This window comes from Sorex araneus, chromosome X (assembly GCF_027595985.1).
Source record: "Sorex araneus isolate mSorAra2 chromosome X, mSorAra2.pri, whole genome shotgun sequence".
In the NCBI taxonomy this organism is placed as follows: Eukaryota; Metazoa; Chordata; class Mammalia; order Eulipotyphla; family Soricidae; genus Sorex; species Sorex araneus.
The window spans coordinates 79,312,491-79,337,819 of record NC_073313.1 but is presented as its reverse complement, the minus strand read 5'-3'; the positions used below and the strand labels follow the sequence as shown (position 1 = coordinate 79,337,819).

Below are 25,329 nucleotides of genomic sequence, written 5' to 3'. Positions count from 1 at the left end.
GCAAGGCAAACGCCCTACCCTCTGTGCTGTCGCTCCAGCCGAGGCCTTGAGGGCAGAGGCCAGGTCTAATTCCTGTCTGTGCCCTGTCCTAGCACGGTCCCTGGCAAGTCCTAAGTGCTCTCTCAATGTTGATTGCCGTCTCCAGGAACACTCTTTTTTCGAGTTACAAGTGTGCTATCACCAAGACCACTAGATGTCACTTGCGATGCGCAAATGTGGTTAGCGTGTGATGTGGCTGAGAAGATATTTAACAGTTTCAGGCCATTGTAACAAAGAAGAAATGAGCCTTTCTTTGACTTTTCGGGTCAAGGCCATCTGTTTTCAGTACTTGGCCATGATTCACTTGCTTTCCACTTGCGGCCTTGCATCATTTTCTTCCCTTTGGTATGGTTCATATTCCGTGATGCTGCTGAGACAGCTTCTCCTGCCATTATGTTTGTTTCCTCTGTTGTCTGTTAGTAGCGATCTTAATTGATGAACATTTGAGCACCTAGTGTATGTCAGGTACTGTGCTAGACTCTGGGGATACAGAGATGAATTGAGACATGAACTTTACCCTCCAGGAGCTTACAGTCTATTTGGGGAGACGGGAGGTAACTCACTCTGACTCTTCTGTGCTACCTATCGTGATAGAAAAAATCAGAAAGTGTTGTGAGAAGCACAGAAGAAAAATCACTGAAACGAACCAAACAAAGGATGGATTGTACAGAGTTTGAAAAAGGAGTAGGGGAGTCAGAAAGAGAGGGACAGGCCTAAGAGGACTGCAGTCATTTGTGGAATATTAAGTAACATAATAGGAGACTAACACCTAAGGACAGTTAGAATAAGGGTCAGGAGGACTGCCTCACAGCTTGATAGCCGATCTCACGCGCTGGGGGGAAAGGTAGCTGGGATGGAGAGAGGAGCACTAAATAAATGATGGTTGGAGGGATCGCTCAGGATAGCAGATATATGTTGAATGTAGACTATGGACCAGCATGATGGCTGCTTGTTTCCTGTACTGCAAACCACAACACCCGAAGGGACAGAGAGAGTGAGAGGGACTGTGCCTGCCACAGAGGCAGGAGGTGGGAAGGGGTGGGGGTGGGGGGAGGGATACTGGGAACATTGTGGGTGGGGAAGGGGCGCTGGTGGAAGGGTGGGTACTTGAACATTGTTTGACTAAAATGCAGTCATGAAAGTCTCTAAGTCTGTAAATGTGTCTCATAATTCATTAAAATGCAAAATTAAAATAAAAAAGCAAAAGGAGTAGGGGAAATACACGACAGTGCATTTCCACTGGGGGGGAACGGCTGGAGCGAAAAGTTTCATGCTGAGTGAAATGAGTCAGAAAGAGAGAGACAGACATAGAAAGACTGCACTCATCTATGGTATATAGAATATCAGAGTGGGAGACTAATACCCAAGAACTGTAGAAATAAGTACCAGGAGGTTGACCCCATGGCTTCGAGGCTGGCCCCACGTTCCGGGGAAAGGGCAACTCAGAGAAGCGATCACCAACTACATTGTAGTCGAAGGCCATGTGGGGGAAGGGAGTTGCGGGCTGAATGAGGGCTAGAGACTGAGCACAGCGGCCACTCAACACCTTTATTGCAAACCACAACAGCTAATTAGAGAGAGAGAACAGAAGGGAATGCCTTGCCACAGTGGCAGGGTGGGTTGGGGGGGAGATGGGATTGGGGAGGGTGGGAGGGACGCTGGGTTTATGGGTGCTGGAGAATGGGCACTGGTGAAGGAATGGGTTCCCGAACTTTGTATGAGGGAAGTATAAGCACAAAAGTGTATAAATCTGTAACTGTACCCTCACGGTGATTCTCTAATTAAAAATAAATAAATTATTAAAAAAATGTTTGAATATTAAAAAAAAAAAGAAAAGCACAGAGGGGGGCCGGAGCGATAGCACAGCGGGTATAGCGTTTGCCTTGCACGCGGCTGAACCAGGTTCGATCCCCGGCATGCCATATGGTCCCCCAAGCACTGCCAGGAGCAATCCCTGAGTGCAAAGCCAGGAGTAACCCCTGAGCATCGCTGGGTGTGACCCAAAAAGCAAAGAAAGAAAGAAAGAGAGAGAGAGAGAGAGAGAGAGAGAGAGAGAAGAGAAAGAAAGAAAGAAAGAAAGAAAGAAAGAAAGAAAGAAAGAAAGAAAGAAAGAAAGAAAGAAAGAAAGAAAGAAAGAAAGAAAGAAAGAAAGAAAGAAAGAAAGAAAGAAAGAAAGAAAGAAAGAAGGAAGGAAGGAAAAAGAAAGAAAACCACAGAGGCTAGGGAGAGAGCAGGGTCCGGGGGAGTGCAATAGAGTGTGCCTGGGTATCTGGGGCACGGAGAGGAACGGGAATGAGAGTGTCGGAGGGACAAGGTAGGTCGGCGTGGCCGAGGGACAGATAAGACAAACTGTGCACATACAGTCCACAGATCAGGGCTGTAGGCCTGCCGCTGGATGAGAAGCTGTTCCCGACGTCTTTTGTCGAGGGAATAATAACCCGGCGACTTCCGGCCCTTCACCGGCTAGCGGAGGGGGGCACCCAGCGGCTGGAAAGCCTCAGTGCTCGGGGCCGCAGACCCCAGGAGTCAGGAGGACCGAGAGGCGGTGTGGATAAAGAATTAGCAGTGTCGATGAGTGCTCACATTAAGGCGAGGGCAAGGAGTTGAGGAGAGTATCCTCATAAGGAAGCTGTTCCCTGGGCTAGGGAAAGCAGGAATTTTAAGCAAGAGCAAAAAGAATTATGAAGAACCAAGACTAATGGCCATCCATTAGCTTATGAGGAAGGGGAACAAAAACACGCCTGTAATTGGACTCTGTCTTCAGTCATCATAATAGAATGTTGCCTTGAAAGCCGAGCAGGCCCCAAACGTGCAGCTCCCTCCCGGAATTGCATTGTGCAGGGTGGAGGGGGAGAGTGTTTTTAAACTGTTAAGTGGGCTTTTGCAGCAAGACAGTCCTCAGTGAGATCCTGCTCTCCATAGGATCCACGCTATTGCTAAGAAAAGGGGCAGGAAGAAAATGCTCCTTCCACAACCAGAGGCACACAGGACCCTGGCTTAGATTAGACATCCCCCGGCTTCCCCGGTGAGAGAGGTCGCAGTCTGCCCGTGTGAAAACCCTTTTTCCACCTCCGGAAGTCTCATTGTCTCTTTTCTTTGTCTGTCCTTTAGGGTCGGTGTGGACTCTGACCAAGAGCACTTGGTAAGTGTGCCTTTATAGTTAGCTCAGGCGTTTCTCCCTCCACCAGGCAGTCTCCGGGGTGGGGGGGGACGGGGAGAAAAAGAACAATGGACTGGAGCCATCTTGCCACTGTCATTTAGGTCCTGTTTGCATCAGCTCGTCACTGACATCATTCCTGGCTTCCCGCTCCGCTCGTTAGAGACAGACCCAAGATGTCAACAGCATGTGGTTATCGGGGGTGACAGGTCTCCTATCTGTGAGCCAGCCTGGGCCGCGGCCAGAGCGGAGCACAATCTCCCGCGCACTCGTGGCTTTGCAAGTGACTCCTCTGGCACCGAGAGCCCTTTTCCACCGGGGCTTGCGCACGGAGGCCCAGCTCTGATGTCAGCCCCTGTCCAGCTGCTCTTCCACGCGGCTTTCAACTTGGATGGCCAGCAGCTGCCCTTGAGAACTGCCTCGAAGCATTGACATCTTCAGAGGCCCCCGCCTCTTGGGCGAACACAGTTTCCTGCAGGCGCTGCCTTCTTGGCGGTTGCTTTGCACCTGAGCCTGTGGGGCCGTGCGCAGGGGCACGTTTATGCAGCCTCCATAAACAGGCCTTTTGCAGGCCTTTTTCCCCTAGTTTTTTTCCTTTTTCTTTTCTTTTTTTTCTTTTGGTTGAGGAGGGGGGAGTTTGGGGCCACACCCAGCTGTGCTCAGGGCTTCTGGCTCTGTACTGCTTAGGGATCACAACTGCCAAAGCTCAGGGGAGTGGGTGAGGGTCCAAGAATCGAACCCAGTTGGCCCCGTGCAAGGCAAGCGCCTTACCCACTGTTTTCTCTCTCTCTCTCTCTCTCTCTCTCTCTCTCTCTCTCTCTCTCTCTCTCTCTCTCTCTCTCTCTCTCTCTCTCTCGCCCTTCCACCTGCTTTTTAGTGATCCAGGACTTGGTCCTGGACATGCGGTGGGAAATCACAGGCCTTGAGGTTTTATTTTTAATTTTTAAAAACTTACTTATTTTTGCTTTTTGGGTCACACCTGGCGATGCACAGGGGTTACTCCTGGCTCTGCACTCAGAAATTACTCCTGCTCAGGAGACCCTATGGGATGCTGGGAATCGAACCCGGGTCGGCTGCGTGCAAGGCAAACGCCCTACCCGCTGTGCTATTGCTCCAGCCCCAGGCCTTGGGTTTTTAAAGAGGAAAAGCGTCTTTTAGAAAGACACTTCTTCCACGTGTTTGAAACAAGTCCTGGTTTATTTGTCCTCGGGGTGTGGTTCAAAAAAGAAAAAACATTTATCGGATGTCCTAAATGCTCATCTTGCTAGCTGTTGAGTGATGCATGTGTATGCGATATAGTAAGGACTTGTCTCTTTGCTGTTCAGAGCCTTCAAAGTCGAATTCCACAGGCTTGCAATACTTGTCCAAACCAGGCTGAATCCGTCCCCATGATGGCAAACTGCCGAGGTGGTTTCCTCGGGGTCTCTAAGTAGCTCTTCCTGGCTTCTACCCCCACATCCAAGACAAAACTGAAGTCATGTTGCTCACCAGCCACTGTCTACCTAAGTCTCTGCCTGCTCTGACTCCTGTCGCCGCAGAGGACAAATGGAAGTGGAGTGACTGGGAGAGAGACCCAGGCAGGGGGCTGTGAGGCCATATAGGGAAAAAGACCACTGGCCCTTGCCCCGTGTCCGTTAGAGAAATTCTGGAGTAGGGGCAGGTGCCTGTAGTGCGAGGGGATGTGAGATTTAGCCACTCGTCGCTCTTAAAAAAAGTGAAAGAGCCAGGCCTATACCTAGTGGTGTGAAAAGAACTACAAGTGTCCCCCCCCAGCAGCCATGAACCTTTTCAGCAAGCCTCAAACCTTTGAGTATTGTGCATGTTTTGACTCAGGTCAAGGGAAAGATTGATTTGCTCGAGGAGCCGGAAGGACTGGGACTGTGAATTGAAACTCCGAGCTCTCTGAAAGTCAGAGAAGCATAAAACATGCTAGAGGGGGCCTTTGAGGTTCTCCTCCCCCCACCCCCCACACACATATTGTGACACACACACATATTGTGTACATGGAGATATTCAGCCCCACAGGAGGCAAAGGACTTGCCCGGCTAGTTTGTGTTAGGGCCAAGGCATGCCCGCCTGCTGACAGCCCCAGAATACAAGGAACGAGGCCCAGTGTGTGCCCGGGCATATTATTTTAGGAGAGGGCTGCCTGCTGTGTTCACTTGCCCTCCTCGCCAGTTTGACACCCCCACCCCGTGGACTTTCCCTACCTGCTTGCCCTCTACTGCTATTCCCAAAAGCCAGTGGCAGCTTTGAAAATGCCAGTTTCGGGGCTGGAGCAATGGCACGGCGGGTAGGGCATTTGCCTTACACGCAGCCAACCCGGGTTTGATTCCCAGCATCCCATACGATCCCCCGAACACTGTCAGGAGTAATTCCTGAGTGCATGAACCAGGAGTAACCCCTCTTCACCGCCGGGTGTGACCCCAAAAATGAAAAAGAAAATCGCCAGTTTCTTTTGCGACTTGTGATAACTCCCAAGGGAACAGATGTCACGGTGATATTTTTCTCCTTAAGTTGCCATTCACATTGTGGGATTTTCAGATGGGAGCAGTAATTTATCCATCTCAGTTTTTCTAGGTGACTCAAGCCGTCGTGCATTCTAAGTAATAGAGGCGTTGAGGGGTGGAGGAAGTTTTATTTTATCATTGCTTATTCCAGTGTACCAATATATAAGCTAATACATTTCTTTAAATTTTTTTAATTTTTACATGAATCACCGTGTGGTACAGTGAGACTTACAAAGTTTCATGCTTATGTTTCAGTCATACAATGATCGACTACCCATCCCTCTACCAGTGCCCGTTCTCCACCACCAATGTTCCCAGCATCCCTCCCTCCACCCGTACCCCTTCCCCCCCACCCCGCCTCTGTGGCAGGGCATTCCCTTTTGCTCTCTCTCTCCTTTTGGGTGTTGTGGTTTGCAGTAGAGTTATTGAGTGGCCATCATGTTCGGTCTATAGTCTACTTTCAGCCCGCATCTCCCATCCCGAGCAGGCCCTCCGAGCACCCTTTACTGGGTGGTCCCTTCTCTATCAGAGCTGCCTTTCCCCCAGTAAGCTAATCCATTTCTAACTCAAGTCTCTTTCCTCTGGTAAGTGACGCTCCCAGGTTTCCAAGGGAATGGCTAAAGAAATGGGTTTTTATCTTTGTGCGTGTTTTGATTTATCTGCTAATCTCTTCACAGGGTATTCCTGAAAGTGAAAGAAGAAATACCAAAACGGAGAGTGCGTGGCTTTTCCGGATATGGTACAACTTTGACCATAAGTATCCTTGCTGAAAGGGCAGAGGGGCAGCATGGATATTGACAAGTAGAGCTTAGTGGAACAACTGTTCGGGCCGTTCCCTTTCTGAAATGGAAGAAAAACACCTCCCCTGGTTCTCCTTTCCCCCTCAACCCAGCGGAGAAGTTTATTGGGAGATCCACACCACGGAGAACCGAAAACCCATGAAATAAACAAATCGGATGAGTGCAGAAGTCAGATGTGGGGGGGGCGGTTAGGAGCCCTCAGGTGAATCATCCTTTCGCTAGTTCAGTGAATCCTAGAAAAGGTATTTGTTGCTCCTTACTTGTTGAAGGGTAGAAGAGAGGAAGGTTCCTTCAGGAAGAATCACTGTCACTGTATCACTGTCATCCCATTGCTCATCGTTTTGCTCGAGCGGGCACCAGTAACATCTCCATTGTGAGGATTGTTGTTACTGTTTTTGGCATATCGAATACGGCACGGGGAGCTTGCCAGACTCTGCCATGCGGGCGGGATACTCTTGGTAGCTTGCCGGGCTCTCTGAGACGGATGGAGGAACCCGGGTCGGCCATGTGCAAGGCAAACACACTACCTGCTGTGCTATCGCTCCAAGCAAATGCAACTGAAAAGCAGGAATGCTAGCTCCGACTGATTGTGCTAGGTTCTTGTTCTCATGCCTTCCCAGACATTGGGAGTCTCAGCTGGCCCTTCAGAAAGCCAATGTTGCCTGGTTTCCCAGTTTCTGTCCTTGTCAGAATGTAGCCATTTCACCGGCTCTGTTCTGGACAGTGAGATCGCCTCCCATCCAGTGGTTTTCAGCTGCAAGCCCCCAGCTATAACACTTGGAAAGTTGGAGAAACAGCTCAGAGAGCTGGAGCTGGATTTGCATTCAGGAGCCCTGGGTTCGATCCCGATCCCACATGGTCCCCTAAGCACCGTTGGGAGTGACCCCTGAGCACAGAGCTGGGAGTAGCCCTGCAGTACCACCAGGCATGGCCCCCAAACAGACCAGACAGAGGGTTGCGAACACTGTTCAAATCATGTCTTTTTTTTTTCCTGTTAAAATTAGTTCCTTATTTTGAATTGGAACTAGAAAAAAAAGAGCCAGTGGGATTTTCAGGTTGAGGCTTATCAGAAATGAATCTAAACTGTCTTTTTATGTGCCACTGAGGCCATTTTGAGACACAGCTTCTTTTTCCTTTCAGCTTTCAGACAAAAGCTGTATTTAAGAACGCGATTGAGGCCAGGGAGATAGCTCAAAGTGTGGGAGCCCTAGGTTCAGTTCCCAGCACTGCAGGGTGTGGCCCCCAAAGAAAAATGGGGTGTGGGAAGGACTTGTCACTGAACCATAAGAAGCTTCTATACTGTTTCTTAGATATTTGCATGCACTTTTGGCAGTACATGAAAATTAACTTACTGCATGGAAACAAATATGCAAGCATTTTATAGTGTTATGGGAGAGAATTCCCAGCTCTGTAAAATGATTTAATGATTAATTCATTACTTTGGCTCCATTTTCAGCATTTTGGATATGAGCACACATGTCTGTCTTTGGGGGCTTCTCTAGCCCACCAATTTAACTACAATCATTTCGTGTTTCTTGTAGCTAATGTTTTATACTTTTTTGGCAGAATGTACAAACCTGTGAAAAAATTATAGTATAGAAAACCATTTTTAAAATATAGCTCAGAGGGGCCGGAGCGATAGCACAGTTTGTAGGGCGTTTGCCTTGTTCAAGGCCAACCTGGGTTCGATCCTTGGCATCCCATATGGTCCCCCAAGCAACTGCTAGGAGTGATTCCTGAATGTAGAGCCAGGAATAACCCCTGAACATCGCTGGGTGTGACTCAAAGAGCAAAAAAAAAGAATATATATATATATATATATATATGTATGTGTGTGTGTGTATATATATATATATGTGTGTGTATATATATATATGCATGTAGCTCAGAGACCAGAAAGATAGTACAGTGCGTAAGGCACTTGCCTTGCACGTGGCCATCCTGGTTTTGATCCCCAGCAGCCCTCATAGTCCCCTGAGCCTACCAGGAGTTATCAGTGAGTGCAAAGACCAGAGTCAGCCCTGAGCACTGCCAGCTGTCACCCAGAAACCAATTAAAAAAAACAGAATACAGCTCATTGTCCTATGTGTTTTGCAAAAGTTAAAACAAAGAACTGCCTGATTTATTACTACCCTATCAGTACTGAAGCATGATAATATCCATGTCCTCAGGATTACTTACTCATTGTTCTAAATTTCCCTGACTTTGTGTAGCCAGATTATTTTAGCAGAGATCCAAGTTCAATGAAGCACACACGTGTACAACTTAATGAATTTTCACTTGTATATACATTGGTGTGCCTGCCATTTAATATAAAGATATATAGGACATTTCCAGCACCCGAGAAGGTGCCTTGCATTCCCTTGAAGTCTGCAACATTTTTCCTATCCACCCGAATGGGTAACTAGATTTTTGTTAGTACAGATGGATTTTACACGTTTTTCATCATCACTGTAAAGGAAATAACATCTTGTACATTCTGTATGCTTTCATTCAGTAATTATTCTGAATATACGTATAAAGTGTCCATATTATTGCATGTAATAGTAATTATTTTCATTGCCGTCTTTTCATTGCCACTTTAGGAATATGGTTGTGTGTCACCTGATGACACTTAGTCAGCAACACATAGCAGTGGTTGTCCTGTACCAATCTAAATGTGTGTGTAGGCTACATCACCTAATGGGTTTTTGCTTTTTGGATCATACCTGGTGATGCTCAGGGGTTATTCCTGCCCCTGCACTCAGGAATTATTCCTGGCAGTGCTCAGGGGACCATGTGGGATGCCGGGGGATCGAACCCAGGTCAGCTACGTGCAAGGCAAACGCCCCACCTACTCTACTGTCACTCTGGCCCCCATCTGAGGGTTTTTTCCTACTTTTTGTTTGTTTGTTTGTTTGTGGGCCATACTTCACTATGCTCCTGGTCTCCTCATGGCTCTGCTCAAGGATCACTCCTGACAGTGCTCAGAGGGCCGTATGGGGCGCTGGGTAGTAAGGCTGGATCAGCCATGTGCAAGGCAAGCGCCATAACCGCTGGACTCTCTCTCTGGCCCTATACCACCTAGGTTGGATTGTTCTCTGATGGTTGCCCAATTGCAAAAGTCACAGCCGATGCTCTCTCAGAATGTATTCTTCTTGCGTGCTTTTTGACTAGGTACTGCTGAAGCTTGTCCGGGTTTTTAGCTGTTCTGCTCTGGCAGACAGTGAGGTTGTTTCCAACGTTGAGCTAAATGCCAATAGAGCTAAACTTTTGGCTCTGACTCCTGTGGTGACCTCTGTCCTTTTGGAGAAGGACTTAGGGTCAGCGAAGGCTTAGTTGCGGTAGCTCTGTCCACGTCCGCAGCTTGGTCGTGATTGATTTCTGCCCCACTCACCAGCAAGTTGAGAGCATTCCGGCAGTTAGGCATCTTCGCCACGACTGGACCTTTGCCCGCCTTTTCGGTTTCAGCCACGACAGTCAGTTTGTGATGATAGCGCTTGTGGTTGGATGATTTTATGTTCTCTGCTGACCCGTGAGGCCGAACCTCATTTCCTGTCCCGGGGCTCTTTGGATATGCTCTTTTCTGAAGTCCGCCTGATGACATCTCTGGTTATTTAATCGCGTTGTCCTACCTTTCTTTTCCGTGTGGTTTGTTTTGAAGCCACACCCAGCGATGCTCCAGAGATACCCCAGAATCCACGCTACGCCCAGCAGTGTTCAGGGACCCATCATGCCAGGCCAGCAGTTGGACCCCGGCCTCAGCACGCGAACATGTGCTTGGCCACTTGAGATCTCTCAGGCCCACTTTTTCACTAGCTAAAATTTGTAGTTAGGACCAGAGATAGAGTATGGAGGGGAAGGTGCTTGCCTTGCCTGTGTTCCCGTCCTGTGAACTGCATGGGCCCAAGCACCACCACGGTGGCCCGTGTAATCCCTGGCACTGTGGGGCCTGAGCACGGTGGCTTCCTGGGCCTCACACTGAAACCCTGGTCCAGTTGTCTGAGGAACATTGGGACTGGCTCCTGGACCCCCTGCACACCATGAGGGAGTCCCCCACCAAATAAAAGAAAATATTCATTTTACGGGCTGGAGTGATGCACAGAGGGTAGGGTGTTTGCTTTGCACGAAGCCGACCGAGGTTTGATTCCTCCACCCCTCCACCCCTCTCGGAGAGCCCGGCAAGCTACCGGGAGTATTTCGCCCACATGGCAGAGCCTGGCAAGCTCCCCATGGCGTATTTGACATGCCAAAAACAGTAACAACAAGTCTCACAGCGGAGACATTACTGGTGCCCGCTCGAGCAAATGGGATGACAGTGATACAGTGATACAGTGATTCAATTTACAGTGTCAGGAACTAAACTCTAGCCTGTACACATGCGAAGCTCCACACATGTGCTCTACCAGTAAGCTGCATCCCCAGCCCACCTTTTTATTTTCTTAATCCTATTTTGCGCAATATTAGTTCTTCATTTTAATGCTGTCTGTTCATGGAAATTTCATAGGTTTCTTAATCTGTTGTTCACAAGTCCGATTTCTGTATTTGAATCTTTTTCTGCAAGATGTGAATGTTCTCTTTTGTTTTATTTTGGATTGGGGGCCATATTCAGCTGTGTTTAGGGCTCACTCCTGGCTCTGCACTTGGGGTTCCCTCCTCTGGCGGTCCTTGGGGTACCAGAAATCAAACCTGCGGTAGGCAGCATATAGGACAAGCACCGTACCCTCTGAGATGTGACTTATCTGAACTATGGCATTTACATCTCAGAGTCATCACAAATTAATTTTTTCCTGTTTTTTCCCACCTGGATATTCGGTTTCTAGCAAGTATCAGCTGAATTGAATTCATTAACGTCTCTTCTCTGATTTAACTTTTTATTTTCCCGAGTTCCTTGCTAAAGTCCTCATCAGGTTTCTATCAAGATTGTGATGCCTTGGGGCTGGGGCGATAGCACAGCAGGTAGGGCGTGTGCCTTGCACGCGGCCAAGCCGGGTTTGATTCCCAGCATCACATAGGGTCCCCTGAGCACGGCCAGGGGTGATTCCTGAGTGCAGATCCAGGAGTAACCTCTGTGCATCGCAAGGTGTGACCCAAAAAGCAAAAAAAAAAAAGATTGTGATGCCTTTAAACATTTTGAGTGGGGAAGAGTTTTCTCCTTTTCTATTTTCTGGAGCAGTTTGTATGAGATTGATGATATTTCTTAAATATTTTTTTTTTTTTGCTTTTTGGGTCACACCCAGCAATGCATGCACAGGGGTCACTCCTGGCTCATGCACTCAGGAATCACCCCTGGTGGTGCTCAGGGGACCATATGGGATGCTGGGATTTGAACCCGGGTCGGCCACGTGCAAGGCAAACGCCCTACCTGCTGTGCTATAAAAATATGGAACGATTCACGAATTTACGTGTCATCCTCGCACAGGGGCCATGCTAATCTTCTCTGTATCGTTCCAATTTTAGTATATGTGCTGCCGAAGCGAGCACTATTTCTTAAATATTTCTTAAAATGTTTTTTAATATTAACTTTATTTCTATTTATTTATTTTGTTTTTTGGGTCACACCTGGCAGTGCTCAGGAATCACAGTTGGAGGTGTTCGGGGGACCATATGGGATGCTGGGCATCAAACCGTGGTTGGCCACATGCAAGGCAAACGTTCTCCCAGCTGTATTATCACTCTGCCCCCTCTGATAATATTTAATATTGAACTGGTGAAGCTATCTGGGCCGAGGGAGTTTTGGTTTGAGTTTGGTTTGTTGATTTCGGTCCCCAGCTGCTGGTCAGGGATCACTCTCAGCAGTGCTTCGGGAGTGCCATGCTTTTCCAGGAATTGAACCAGGGGCTCTCTATGCAGAGCACGTGTTCCAGTCCTTTGAGCCCCACTTTGGAGCTTTTTGAATGGATCTTTTTAAAGTATCTGGTTTTGGTAGACTGGAGCGATAGCATAGCGGGTAGGGTGTTTGCCTTGCACGCGGCCAACCCGGGTTCAATTCCTTCGTCCCTCTCGGAGAGCCTGGCAAGCTACCGAGAGTATCCCACCCGCACGGCAGAGCCTGGCAAGCTCCTCATGGCGTATTCGATATGCCAAAAACTGTAACAAGTCTCACAATGGAGATGTTACTGGTGTCCGCTCGAGCAAATCGGTCAACAGCAGCACAACAGTGCGACAGTGCTACAGTTTTTGAGGTTGGGTTTGGGAGCCCTGCTGAGTGGTGCTCAGGGCTGACTCCTAGCTCTGCTCAAAGATCACTCCCCATATAAGGGGCTGGTGATTAAACCCAGATGGGTCAGGTTCAAGGTAAGCTTCAAGTCTGTTCTACTCTCTCTTTAGTCTCAATTTTTTTATGGGAGTCGTTGGGACTACACCCAGCTCTACTCTTGGACGTGTGCTCCTAGTGGACCATATGGTGTGGGGATTAAACCAGATTGGCAGCATGCAGGACTGTGTACTATCTTTTTTCTTTTTGGGTCACACCCAGCTATGCTCAGGGGTTATTCCTGGCTCTGCACTCAGGAATGACCCCTGGTGCTCAGGGTACCACATGGGATGCTGGGAATCAAACCCGGGTTGGCTGCATGTAAGACAAATGCCCTACCCACTATGCTATCACTCCAGCCCCACCCCTGTACTATCTTTCTGGCTCTATCTTCATGTCTTTAATAGTTACTGACTATCCACATTGGGGGGAGGGTGAATATTTTATAAGGCCTTCAGAGGAATTTGTTAGTACTGAAACTTAATATTTTGTACTCAGAGCTGTAAGCCTCAGTGCTGCTACCGTGTTCGGCACCACTCGTAGAACAGCCAGTATTCCATACACTAGTGAACTCATCATTCCACATTTGACCGTGACCAGATGTTGTATGAAGTACAAAAATGTGTTTGTAGGCAGTACTTTAGTCTCTCCATCAGACTTATAAATACGACAGCTTATGGGACTTTTTCCAACGCCCTCACTTTTGCTTTGTGGGGATCAAACCCAGGGCTCCATGGACCCCCTCGCTTCTAATTAAGAAGCATCTTAGAGGGCCCGGAGAGCTAGTCCAGTTCCACTCCTTAAGAGCCGTCGTTGTTAGGTGCCGGGAGGGGACCTTGACCTCGCTGAGCGTTGGTTTCCATATCTGTTAAGTAGTGATACTGAGAGTTTCGCTGACATAATGTGGTGAGGAAATGAGACATGAATGAGGCCCTTTACTGTCTCAGAGGCACTGGGGGAGCCAAGAGCGGTCGGTCTGGAATGAGTTGTGCCTTTGAATTGATGACAAACGAGACCTAGTTTCTTCCTTAACCAGCGCAGCTATCTGAAGCCTTTGCTGACACACAGCGGGCCGCCGCTCACCACAACGCTCCCTGCCTGCTGCGGCCCCATCGCCAGGTGCCTCACTAGTCCCCAGGCTTACGAGGTAAGTGGCATTTCATTTATCCAGAACCTAACTTCTTTTTTTTTCTTTTTGGGTCACATCTAGTGATGCACAGGGCTTACTCTTGGCTCTACACTCAGGAATTACTCCTGGCGGTGCCTTGGGGGGCCCTATGGGATGCTGGGGATCGAACCTGGGTCAGCCACATGCAAGGCAAACGCCCTCCCCGCTGTACTATCTCTCCAGCCCTTGAACCTAACTTCTCAAAGTTCAGTTTGCCTGCTCTGTGAATGAATTGCTGCTTTGGTGGTCTTGGTTTGCTTGCTTGCATTTGAGGGGTAACATCCGGGAGAGAGCACAGGAATACATTTCACTCAGCCAGAAAAGACACTGAAATCTTTAACTCTGAAACATTTTACTATTTTTTTTTTTGCTTTTTGGGTTGCACCTGGCGTGCACAAGGGTTACTCCTGGCTCTGCACTCAGGAATTACTCTTGGTGGTGCTCAGAGAACCATATGGGATGCTGGGATTCTAACCTGGGTCGGCCGTGTGCAAGGCAAACGCTCTGCCCGCTGTGCTCTTGCTCCAGTCCCAAACTCTGAAACATTTTAAAGCAGATAAATAGTACATCATCTCTCAGTAGTTGAATTGATCAATTTCTGTGTTTTATTTTGCAGCTTGTGGGCTTAACTCATTACTATATGTGTATTACTTGACTCTTTTTAGATTATTGATTTAGAGTATTCCAGAATTCAAGGGCTTTTAACTTTGTATCACTGTGACTATAATATCGCACCCTCCACCTAAAAGACCCTCCCATCCGTTCCTTCCACCTCCCCTTTCCCTTAGTAGCTATCACGGGTTTTACTAGTCTCGAAGTTAGTTCTGTTTCTTGCCAGTTTGTGGCTTTAGTTGTTCATTTTCTGCATATGAGTGAAGCCATCCAATAATGAATTGTCTTTTGCTTTCTTATTTCACTTAGCACAATCAAGTTAGGATTCATCCATTTGATCCCAGAGGGCACAATTTCCTCTTTAATGGCAGAGTGCTAGTCCATTGAGTGTCTTGACCATTTCTCTGTGGGTGGGCATTTCAATCCATTCCATGCACTGGGGGTGTTGTGAATAATGATGCCGTGCACATAGGGGTACAAATAACCTGTTTTCATATCCTTCAGATAAAGGTCCTGAGCATTATTACTGGATCCTTGGCATTTTTGTTATTTCTTTCTCTGTGCAATACTTGTTGAATCATTGAATCATTCAATCACACGTTGGAAGCTAAAGGGAAAATACTGACTCTAGGTTTTTATTTTATATAAAAATTTTACTATCTGTCTTGTTGGGAATTGAATGCAGGACCTCATAAATGCACTTTACCGCTGAGCTACATACATGGCCTACATTTTTATGGTTTCAAGTAGTATCTGTACTGCTTTCCATTAGGCTGTGCCAATTTATATTCCCACCAAAGTGTATGGAAGTTCCCTTTTCTCCATGTCCTTCCAGTACATTTTTTCCATTTTTTTGCAGTGCTGGAGATCAATTCCAAGACCTCACACATGGAAGGCAAGTGCTTTACCACTGCGCTGCATCTCTGGCCAGCCCTTGTTGCCTGTCTTCTTGACATAAGCTGTTTTGTGTTGCTTTCTTTCTCTTCCTTGTTTTGGGCCAGATCAGGCTTACTCCTTGCTCTGTGCTCGAGGATCACTCCTGGCTGCGCTTGGGGGAACCTTAGGCAGTGTCAAAATTCAAACTAGGATCAGCCCAAGTGCAAGGCAAGCACCTTAACCCCTCTACCTCCATGGACTATTCTCATCAGTGCAAAATAATTCCCTTGTGTTTTTTTTTTGGGGGGGGTCGCACCCAGCGATGCACAGGGGTTACTCCTGGCTCATGCACTCAGGAATTACTCCTGGCGGTGCTCAGGGGACCATATGGGCTGCTGGGAATCGAACCTGGGTTGGCCACATGCAAGGCAAATGCCCTACCTGCTGTGCTATCACTCCAGCCCCTTCCCTTGTGGTTTTGACTTGTATGTTTCTGTACTTCCATCAACAAATGGAGTTGTCACAGTCATATTAGTAGATGGATTAATGAAACAAATCTTGTTGTTCCTAAAGCACTACAGATGAAGAGATTTTTTTTTAAATTTCATACCTACCAACTTCTGGATCTCAGGTGACAGTTTCTCTGTTTCCCACATTGCTGGGAGGCATCAGCCAATCTAACTAAATTCTAGAGTCCACATTTTCCCTTTAGCTACCAACATGTGATCGGTAATTCGATAAGGCTTGCAACAGAGAAAGAAATGAAAGAAATGCTCAGGAGCCCTTGTTTTTCAATGCAATAATCTGATTTTTCAAGTTCTTAAAAAAATGTTTGCCTCTAACTCAGCCCTTCGAAAACATTCTGCAGCATCAAGTGCCCGTGTTAACAAAACCCACCCACTGGGACCACAAGGATGAGTCAAGAGGCAAGGCTGTGGTGAAGCCCTGAAGCTGCACCCCGACCCAGTTCCAGCCACTCCTCTGTGGCATATGAGAGCAGTCCCTTCAGAGTGTGCATGGGGAGGGGGAGAGCAAGCTTTGGGGGGCACTGTGGACTAGGGAGCTATGTGTTCCACTCTTTGGGTTAGCTTCTGTTGGTGGGATAACACCCAGTATGATCTTCCCCCCATATTTCCCAGGCTCTTCTCTCCGGTACAGTCACGATTTCCTTCTTTGCCAAGGGTTCAGCCAATTTTCTTGGTTTGGTCAGTGAGGTTTGGCCATGGGACCCCAGAGACCCAGTTGCTGTTACCAAAGGTCAAGAGTTTCACAATTGTGTATCCTGTGGCATAAAGCAAAATACAGCCTCGTTGTAGTTGTTTCCTAGGGCTTCCATAACAGAGTACTTCAAGCCAAATGACTCAACAGCAGAATTGTGTTGCCTCACAGTTCTGGACGCCTGAAGTCTCTCTGTGACGTGGTTTTGTCAGCCTTTGGTTCCTTCTGATCTGTGGGAGAATATGTTTCATGCCTTTCCCCCAGCTTCTGGTGCAGTCTTTAACTGGCTTATAGTTAGATGCATCATACATAGCTCTGTCTTGGTATTTTGGGTGTATGTGAGCATGCATGCACCCATCTATCCATGTTTTCTATAAGGACAGCCACCAGTCTTAGTGAATCACACTAATGACCTCATCTTAACACAGGCATCTGTCAAGGCCTATTTCCAGGTAGAGTCACATAATACTTTTTTTAGTTTCCAGCCAGTTAGTTGAGTTACAAATGCAGTGTGTTGGGGCTGGAGCGATAGCACAGTGGGTAGGGCGTTTGCCTTGCACCCGGGCAACCCGGGTTCAATTCCCAGCATCCCATATGGTCCCCTGAGCACCACTAGGAGTAATTCCTGAGTGCAGAGCCAGGAGTAACCCCTGTGTATCCCTGGGTATGACCCAAAAAGAAAAAAAAAACAAATGCAATGTGATTGTGGCCAAATATTCAAGTGGGATGCAGTATACAACGTAAAAAGTAAAGTTGTCCTCCATCTTCTACCTACAACCCCTAGAATCTGTTTTTACTGAAGGCTACATCCTGATGTACTTTAGCTGCACAAACTTAGATCTGTGTATATGTAGGTGTTGTCAGAGTGTGTATATATAGGTTTTGTCACTCTTTTACACGAGATCTTAAGAAGTGCCTTGTCCTGTGTGTTTTTCCCCCTTAGACTGCTTTGATGCCTGCCCTGGTACTTGAGCTCTGTTACCTTCTCTTTATTCGTGACTACATAATGTCCTGTTGCGTGGCTCTGACAAGAATGATTTGCTCAGTCTCCTGTGGCTAGCTTGTCCCCATCTTTAATACACTGCTTACACCGAATCCTTGTACATATATAAATTAACCCCCAAATGGAAGAGATTTGGGCTAACTATATACATACAAGGATATTTATTGTAAACACTGTAGATTTGAAAGGGAAAACTGTGCCTCAAGATGCATGTGCGTTTTAAAAGTCCATGGCTATTACTTCAAACCTCCAATTTAGTAAAGGTGTTAGAAGCACTCAAGAGCCCCCTTGCTGATAGATGAAAGCACCCTGGGGTTTGTTGTAAGTAATAGTGAATTAAGTGATAGACATTAGTCAGACTTCGGCTTATAACTGGATTAGACAGAAAGGGGTTTTAGCTACTTGGGATCCAGGGGCTTATCTGAATTTTATTATCATTTTGTGGGTGGGTTGGAGAGAGCTGCGAAGTGCTGCTCAGAAACTGCTCCCATCTCTGACCTCAGAGTTGCTCCCAGTGATGCTCAGAGGCAAAGCTTTGACGGATCATGCAGTATGGAGGATCAAATCAGGCCTCCAGCACGCAAAGCTGAACCCACTGACTCATCTTCCCAGCGCTGTTTCGAGTTTTAATTCACATGTCTTTATCTTTGAGTTAGGGGTGGGGAATGTCTGGCCCACAGGCTAAGGCTCAGGAAATCATGGGGTCTGGCCAGTGTGTGATGGGACAGGCACAGATGCTTCAGATGCTTCTCCTTAGCTGCCCATAGCCCATGTGCCTGTATTGTATGATCCAGGAATGATGGTACAAATATCCACATAGCCCTGGGCAGAAAAAGAAGCCTCCTTATTTAGACAAAATTGCAAGCAACAGCAACTTAAGAAAGAACTTTTTTAGGTCTTTGTCTAATAGTATCCTCGGTATGTTTGTCTATCTTAGACAAATTAAAAACTTTCAAAACACACAGAACAGCTGGAGCGATAGCACAATGGGTAGGGTGTTTGCCTTGCATGCGGCTGACCCGGGTTCGATTCCCAGCATCTCACATGGTCCCCCAAGCACCACCAGGAGTTATTCTTGAGAGCAGAGCCAGGAGTTAACACCTGTGCATCACCTGGTGTGACCCAAAAAGCAAAAAAAAAGGTGTTGTCAAAACCCACAGAACATTGAAGAGCCAGATATAAAATTATTGCGTAAGCTCTATTTCCCTCAAGGAAAATTTTGTCACAGATTTTTGTTAGGTCACTGTTTAAGAACGATTCTTATTTTTTGCATTAGAAGAAAATAATTTATTTCTAATCTTTGTTTTTAGAATTTATTGGGGGAGGAGGAGGTTGAATCTCATATCAGAGGCCATTCCTGGCTCTGTGGTCAGAAGTGCCCCCTGCAGTGCTCAGGAAACCACATGTGGTGCCAAGTATTGAACCAGAGTCGGCCCTGTGCAACGCTAGCACCTTATGCACCTTGTCTCTCTAGCCCTATTTCTTACTTTGAAAAACATTATGTACTCATGCCAATAAAAATTTAGAGTGGACAGAGACTTGCAAAGAAGAAAACGAGTCCTATCGTGCGGGATGACCATCAGTTTTTTGAATACCCTTCCAGACTTCTCTATATCTTTTTTGCTTTCAGCCTTAGCAATCAATATCTTGCATGTATTACATGTGCCACGGTTTTGTTTGAGGGGGGCGGTGTTCCCAGGTTGTGTTGAGTGAGCCTAAGGAACACTCCAAACTATACTTGGCCGACTGGGCCAGACAAATCAATGAGTGGGTGCAGCAGGAGGGCCACTAGAGCCACCCCACCAATGCCGACCCCTTAGCTATATGCTGGACCCCACACACTTTTGTAATTTTTCTGAATTTGGGGGGCCCACAACAAGCAGTGTTCAGGGCTTACTCCTGGCAGTGCTTGGGTGACCATACGGGATGCCAAGGATCGAACGCAGGTCAGCCATGTGCAGCACAAGCGCCCTACTCACTGGACTAGCATTCCGCCCCGCCCTTTTTCCATTGATTTCTCACTGATTTTTAATATTATGGAAGACCAGTGATTTAGCTTTAACACATTTTTAAAAAATTTTTGCTTTCTGGGTCACACCAAGCGATGCTCAGGGTAACTTCTGGCTCTGCACTCAGAAATTACTCCTGGCGGTGCTCAGGGGACCATATGGGATGCTGGGAATCTAACCCGGGTGGGTCGCATGCAAAGCGAACACCCTACCCTCTGTACTATTGCTTCAGCCCCTTTAACACATGTGCTTATTCATTATTATTATTGTTTGTTTATGGGCCACACCTGATGATGTTCAGGGCTTAATCCTGGCAGTGTGCTCAGGGTTCACTCGTGGTAGGGCACTATATAGTGCCAGAGATTGAACCCAGCTTGACTGTATGCAAGGCACACGCCTTCCCTGTTGTGCTCTCTGGCCCCTCAGCTGACTTTTTAATTCTCAAATGACACTATACATGACTTCTTTCACTTCTGTAGAACTTTATACTCTTTTTTTTTTACCTTTTGGGTCACACCCAGCGATGTACAGGGTTTACTCCTGGCTCATGCACTCAGGAATTACTCCTGGCAGTACTCAGGGAACCATGTGGGATGCTGAGAATCGAACCTGGGTCAGCCCTGTGCAAGGCAAACGCCCTACCCGCTGTGCTGTCGCTCTAGCTCCACTTTATACTCTTTTGGCTATAAAGTTTTCATTTGACTTAAACATTTGGACTGTTAAACAAGTGTCTAGTGAGAGTTTATCAGGAGTATTGTATTTCTCATAATTGTTAATCCCAAAGTCAAAGTTTTATTGTCTAGATATTAAATTAAAAATAGGCGCCGGAGAGATAGTACAGGGGATTAAAGCCACTTGCCTTGCATGCAGCTGACCCCAGGTGGATCCCTGAAATGGCCTTGAACACCACCAGGGATCACTCCGGAACATAGCCAGGAATAGCCTTTGAGCACTACCAGGTGTGACCCCAGATCAAAGAAAAGAATAATTCAGAAATGTATAATAAAATTGCTTATTCACAGGTCTGGAGTGATAGCATAGAGGCTAGGGCATTTGCCTTGCACGTGACCGACCCAGGTTCGATTCCCAGCATCCCATATGGTCCCCTAAGCACCGTCAGGAGTAATTCCTGAGCGCAGAGCCAGGAGTGACCCCTGTGCATCGCCGGGTGTGGACCAAAAAGAAAAAAAAATATTCACTTACATTCGGTGACAACTTTTTATGTGCCTCAAACTGCATAGAAGGTACTTAGTGTGGTAGGAGGAGATATGCCCAGCAGCCCCATACACATGCGAGTTGTAAGACAAGAGTGTTACTTGGAAGAGAGACCAGTGTGGGATATGAGGAGGGCCATGCACGGGAGTGACCCCTGAGCTAGCCTTACAAGATCAAGGAAGTCCAGAAAACTCCCGGAGAAGATGATTGTATTTGAGATTAACAATTAGACAAATTGACTTATTGACATATTTTTTTTAAAAAAATTCCATTTGTCTTATTTCAATCGATGTGAAATAAATATTTATTTATGTGAAATAAATATTTTTGTGCCTGCTAAGGGCTTGGGTAGTGGGTGGGGAACTGGGGACATGGGTGGAGGAAAGGTCACACCAGTGGTTGGATGGACCCTGGAATGTAGAACACCCGAAACAACTACATTACAAATAAGTTGTAAAAGAAATTCTTGGCGAACTGAATTCACCAGCATTATCTACTGCTGTCAAGTGGGATTTATTCCAGGGTTGCAAGGATGGTTCAAGAAGATGAGTCTTAAGCCACGGTCAGTGAGTGGTAGGCTTCACCCAGTGCAAGCAGGCAGCCGCCAGCAGTTCAGTGTGGTTGGCACACAGGGGGCGCACTGAGGCAGGAGAAGTAGGTCATGGCAGCAGACGAGGCTAATAAGAGGCCCGGTTCCCGAAGATCTCTTAAGGCAAAGAAAGGATCTTAGACTTGGTTCTGAGAGTGGCACTGGGCTCCCATTTAGGGTTCGAAATGGGGACCCCTTGCCATTTCTCCTGTGGGAAACGTTGCTTGAATGTCTTCCCATTTCTTCAAACTTATTTCATTCACATTTAGAACCAGGAGCAACTGAAAGACGATGACTCGGATCTCATTCTCAACGATGGCGACATCAGTCTGACGTACGGAGACTCCACTGTGAACACAGACCCAGCAACATCCAGCGCCCCCAGGAGATTTTTGGGCAACAGTTCGGAAGATGCTTTGGATCGGGAGCTCACTTTCGGGGACCATGAACTGGTCATTCGGGGAACACGCCTAGTTCTTCCTATGGATGATTCTGAACCCCCGTTGAATTTATTAGATAATACAAGACACAGTCCAGCCTAAGCTTATTAACGCACACTTAGTGATTTGTAAACTTTGCACATGTGATTGTGAAGAAATTTGTACTACCTAACAAGTCCCAGTGCATGTCTCTGAATGTTAAAGCTATATACATGCTCTTTATGTGGCATTGGAAGAATATTAATATCCTGTACGAGGCAGATTGTGAGCAGCTCTCCTTTCATGTTTGACTGGCTGCACTCTGTAGACTGGATCTGTTTTAGAAAGTTCTTTTCACAGTGATGTTGTGTGTTCTGTTAACTTTTATGTCTCAGTTAAAATATAAAAAAAATCACAACAAACTTAATCTTTCTTATATTTACTGACACTTAACCAGAGTACCAAGTTCTTGTGATGTGAATGATTTTTGTCCTGTGGGAGGAGAGGGAGAGAAAGGAAGGAATGTAATTTCTGGGAGAACCCAGGGAGGAGAGAGAAGTTCCTTTACTGGGGAACTTAGGTTGATTGCTGCTGCCTTTTGTTGCCATGACCTTTTTCTTTCCTTTATCTCTGGTGGCCTGTGGTGGCTCATGGCATTCAGATCTTGCCACATTCAGACTGGGGGCCAGAGTGGCTCTGTGGTCTTCCTCCCATCCCATTTTAAGGCGCAGGCAGATTGGTTGACTCCAGCATGCTGCTGTGTGGGAAGGAAGGCTGCAAATGACTTCCAAGACCGGAGTCACAGCCTGTAAGCTAAGCCAAAGGACAGGCCCGTAGGGTTCGAGACACTTGATTTCCATTTGGAGAGACTGGGGCGGGCAACTTGGAAAGAGAATGGTGATTTTGGAGATCTCCCTTCCCTACTCTGTAAATACTCCACAGCAGATAGGTTTGAAGTAAGATATGCAATTGCTGCTTCCATTTGATTTTTGTACTTTATCTGTATAGCAAGCTTTGTGGTCTTAGGTTTTTGGGTTTTTTATATCAATTTAAATCGCTGCTCTTTAGCAGCCAAACAGGAGCAAAATGGAAAAATTTTGAACTTACTGTGTCCGATGTCAATGTGTTAGTCTGTAGCTGATATTCAAAGTTAATTTATGAGACTCATTGCCCCACACTACACCAGTCAATCGTGAGGGAAACGGTGCTCTGCGGAATTGTTGTAAAGGTGCCGGTTTCCCTGTGTATACTGGGTGCAGTTGTCTTGGTCTTCATGTTGCTTTTTAAAAGTATCGAATAGCTAAGCTGCCATGTGATTGGGTGTTGGTGGTTGTTTTTTTACCATTTTCAAGGAAGAGTACATAAGAGCTTACCATTTCATATTTCGTATTCAGGGTATGAAAGTGGGTTCTATTTTGTAATGCTGAAAATACTCAAAGGTGTACTGAACGTTGGAAAGGGGGAGACTTGTTAATGTTGATGCCGGTCTGTTGATACTTCAAAAGGAAAAATAGAAACTGCAGTGGGTCTCTCCCCCACCCCTCAGGTCTGAGATAGCATTGCCTTAAATCTTAACCCAATTTGAAATGGATATATTTATATGATGTGCAAATTTTCCCATGAAAGATACCTTTCCAAACAAATGACAGACTGATTCTCCCCAAGGAATTTGTGCTGTTGCAAACACTCCTTGAGATTCTAAGGGGCCTCTATTGTTACACCCATGAGTGGCAGCTCTAACTGTTGACATAGCCATTTGTTATGTAGAGGTAGCAACTTTCCTGCCATGCAGGAACCCCCCCCCCCCCCCCCCCCCCGTGAGGTGTGCATTTTATATGCTTATGTGCCTCTTCACGCAGTCAATAAGTTCTTGTTAATGTCTGTCTGAGGTGTTTTGAACTTCAGTGTCATTTTTACCCCCAAAGTTATTTCCAGTTGTAAAAGGTCATACCGAAAACTAACAACTACATTTTTTTTAATCTGTCAGGTGACTGCACTCACTTGATGAAAAACGGCTGTAAATATTTCGCATGACCAATTCAGTAACTCGTCTGTTTCAGCATGCATAAGATTTTTTGTTTCTGTAGGAAAACGGATAAAGCTTGAGTCAACTCAGTCTGCCTTCGTACTCTATCAAAGGGAAACCAAGCCTGCCGTGCTTACGTCAATATCTGGAAGATTCTCCTCTCCTCTAATGCGTGCACACATCTCCAAAGTGAAGAAAACTATGAGTTCCGTTCATAAATCCACCCGGTGTAGACACCTGAATGAGCCTGGCTAAAGTAGAACTCCTCTCCAACTTGTTTTTTTGTTGATGTTTGTGAACCCCATATGTTTGAGTGACTTGAACGTTACATCTTTTTAAATTATTTTTTAAGGTTTCTTGGCATTTTTTTCCTAGTTGTCCGTGTTTGGCAATGTGCTGTTAAAATAATAGACTTTTACTCTGTGTATTTTTTGTTTTCCCTTGGAGTACTTGGACAGATGTTCTAGTGGTTTCTTTTAGGAAAATCTATCATTAAAAAAATTATAGCCTTGCATATAACCACTCACTGTCTTTGAGTCAGAGTTTATTCTAGTGAGAAGTAAAGAGTGCTGACTTCATTTATTTTTCTACCTATATGCCTACTGGGAGAGGGGAAACTGATGTTTAAAAAGAAACAGAGAAACCTAACAAAACTTAACTTACGGGGTGGCAAATTTCTGGTGCTTGTATATAAGGCTGGATATATTTACTTATGGTCCTAATTGGGCCATTTAAGAAATGCTGTTCAAAGCCATGACATTCTGTTACATTGATTGGTAGGCTGTTAACTCAGTAATAGGCAGTGTCATGAAAATGTTACTTCCATTATATGGGCATGTAGTAAGTTCTGTATTCATTTAGGTAGACAGGCAAAGTCCAGGTTTGGTTGAGAGCATGATCACAGATACAGTCCTGTCTCTAAGCTAAAGATAGACCTTTCTGGGGCCAGAGAGATAGTACAGGGGTAGTACACTTGCCTGCCGTGTGGCTGACCCCAGTTCAATTCCCCAAAACACCACCAGAAGTGACTCTTGATCACGGAGCCAAAAGTAAGCCCTCCGCACCTCCAGGTGTGCCCCCCCAAAACAAGCTTTGTCTTTCGCATCTGAAAAGTTGTGTAAGTAACTTGGTTGAGAGCAGCTTTGTCTAGTCTAATAGTGGCACCGTCACGTTGTATTTCATGGTTGGCCACTCCCGCATTTTTGTCCGTGATCCAGTGAGAGCCACGGTGATTGTAGATGCACCACAAAACCCTCAATTTTCTTTTTTCAGTGCTTGAGGGAACCATTCTCCTTGGTGCTAGGGGCTACAAGGACCATAGCCCCTGGCAGGGATGGCAGGCAGGCATTTGCAGGGATTGAGCCGTGGCCTAACGCATGCAAAGTGCCACTTGAGACACACCCCTACATTATAGTCCAGTGAGTACATTTGTGAACCTGACTCAATGCAGGAG

General features: G+C 46.5%; 1 protein-coding gene and 1 non-coding gene across 2 annotated transcripts in view; one reads left to right on the top strand and one right to left on the bottom strand.

Annotated features, from left to right (window-relative positions):
- Positions 1-22,277, top strand: part of SLC9A6 (solute carrier family 9 member A6) — a 91,115-nt gene extending 68,838 nt beyond the window's left edge. Inside the window, exons 13-16 of the mRNA XM_055122177.1 lie at positions 3,151-3,181; positions 6,384-6,463; positions 13,783-13,888; positions 21,701-22,277. Coding sequence (XP_054978152.1) covers positions 3,151-3,181; positions 6,384-6,463; positions 13,783-13,888; positions 21,701-21,973 — 490 coding nt within the window. The 3' untranslated portion in view covers positions 21,974-22,277. The remainder of the gene's footprint in view (positions 1-3,150; positions 3,182-6,383; positions 6,464-13,782; positions 13,889-21,700) is intronic.
- LOC129400407 (U6 spliceosomal RNA) lies at positions 11,863-11,969 on the bottom strand. The gene has a single exon (XR_008627650.1). It is a non-coding gene; the product is annotated as a U6 spliceosomal RNA (small nuclear RNA).
- Positions 22,278-25,329: the final 3,052 nt, after the last annotated feature.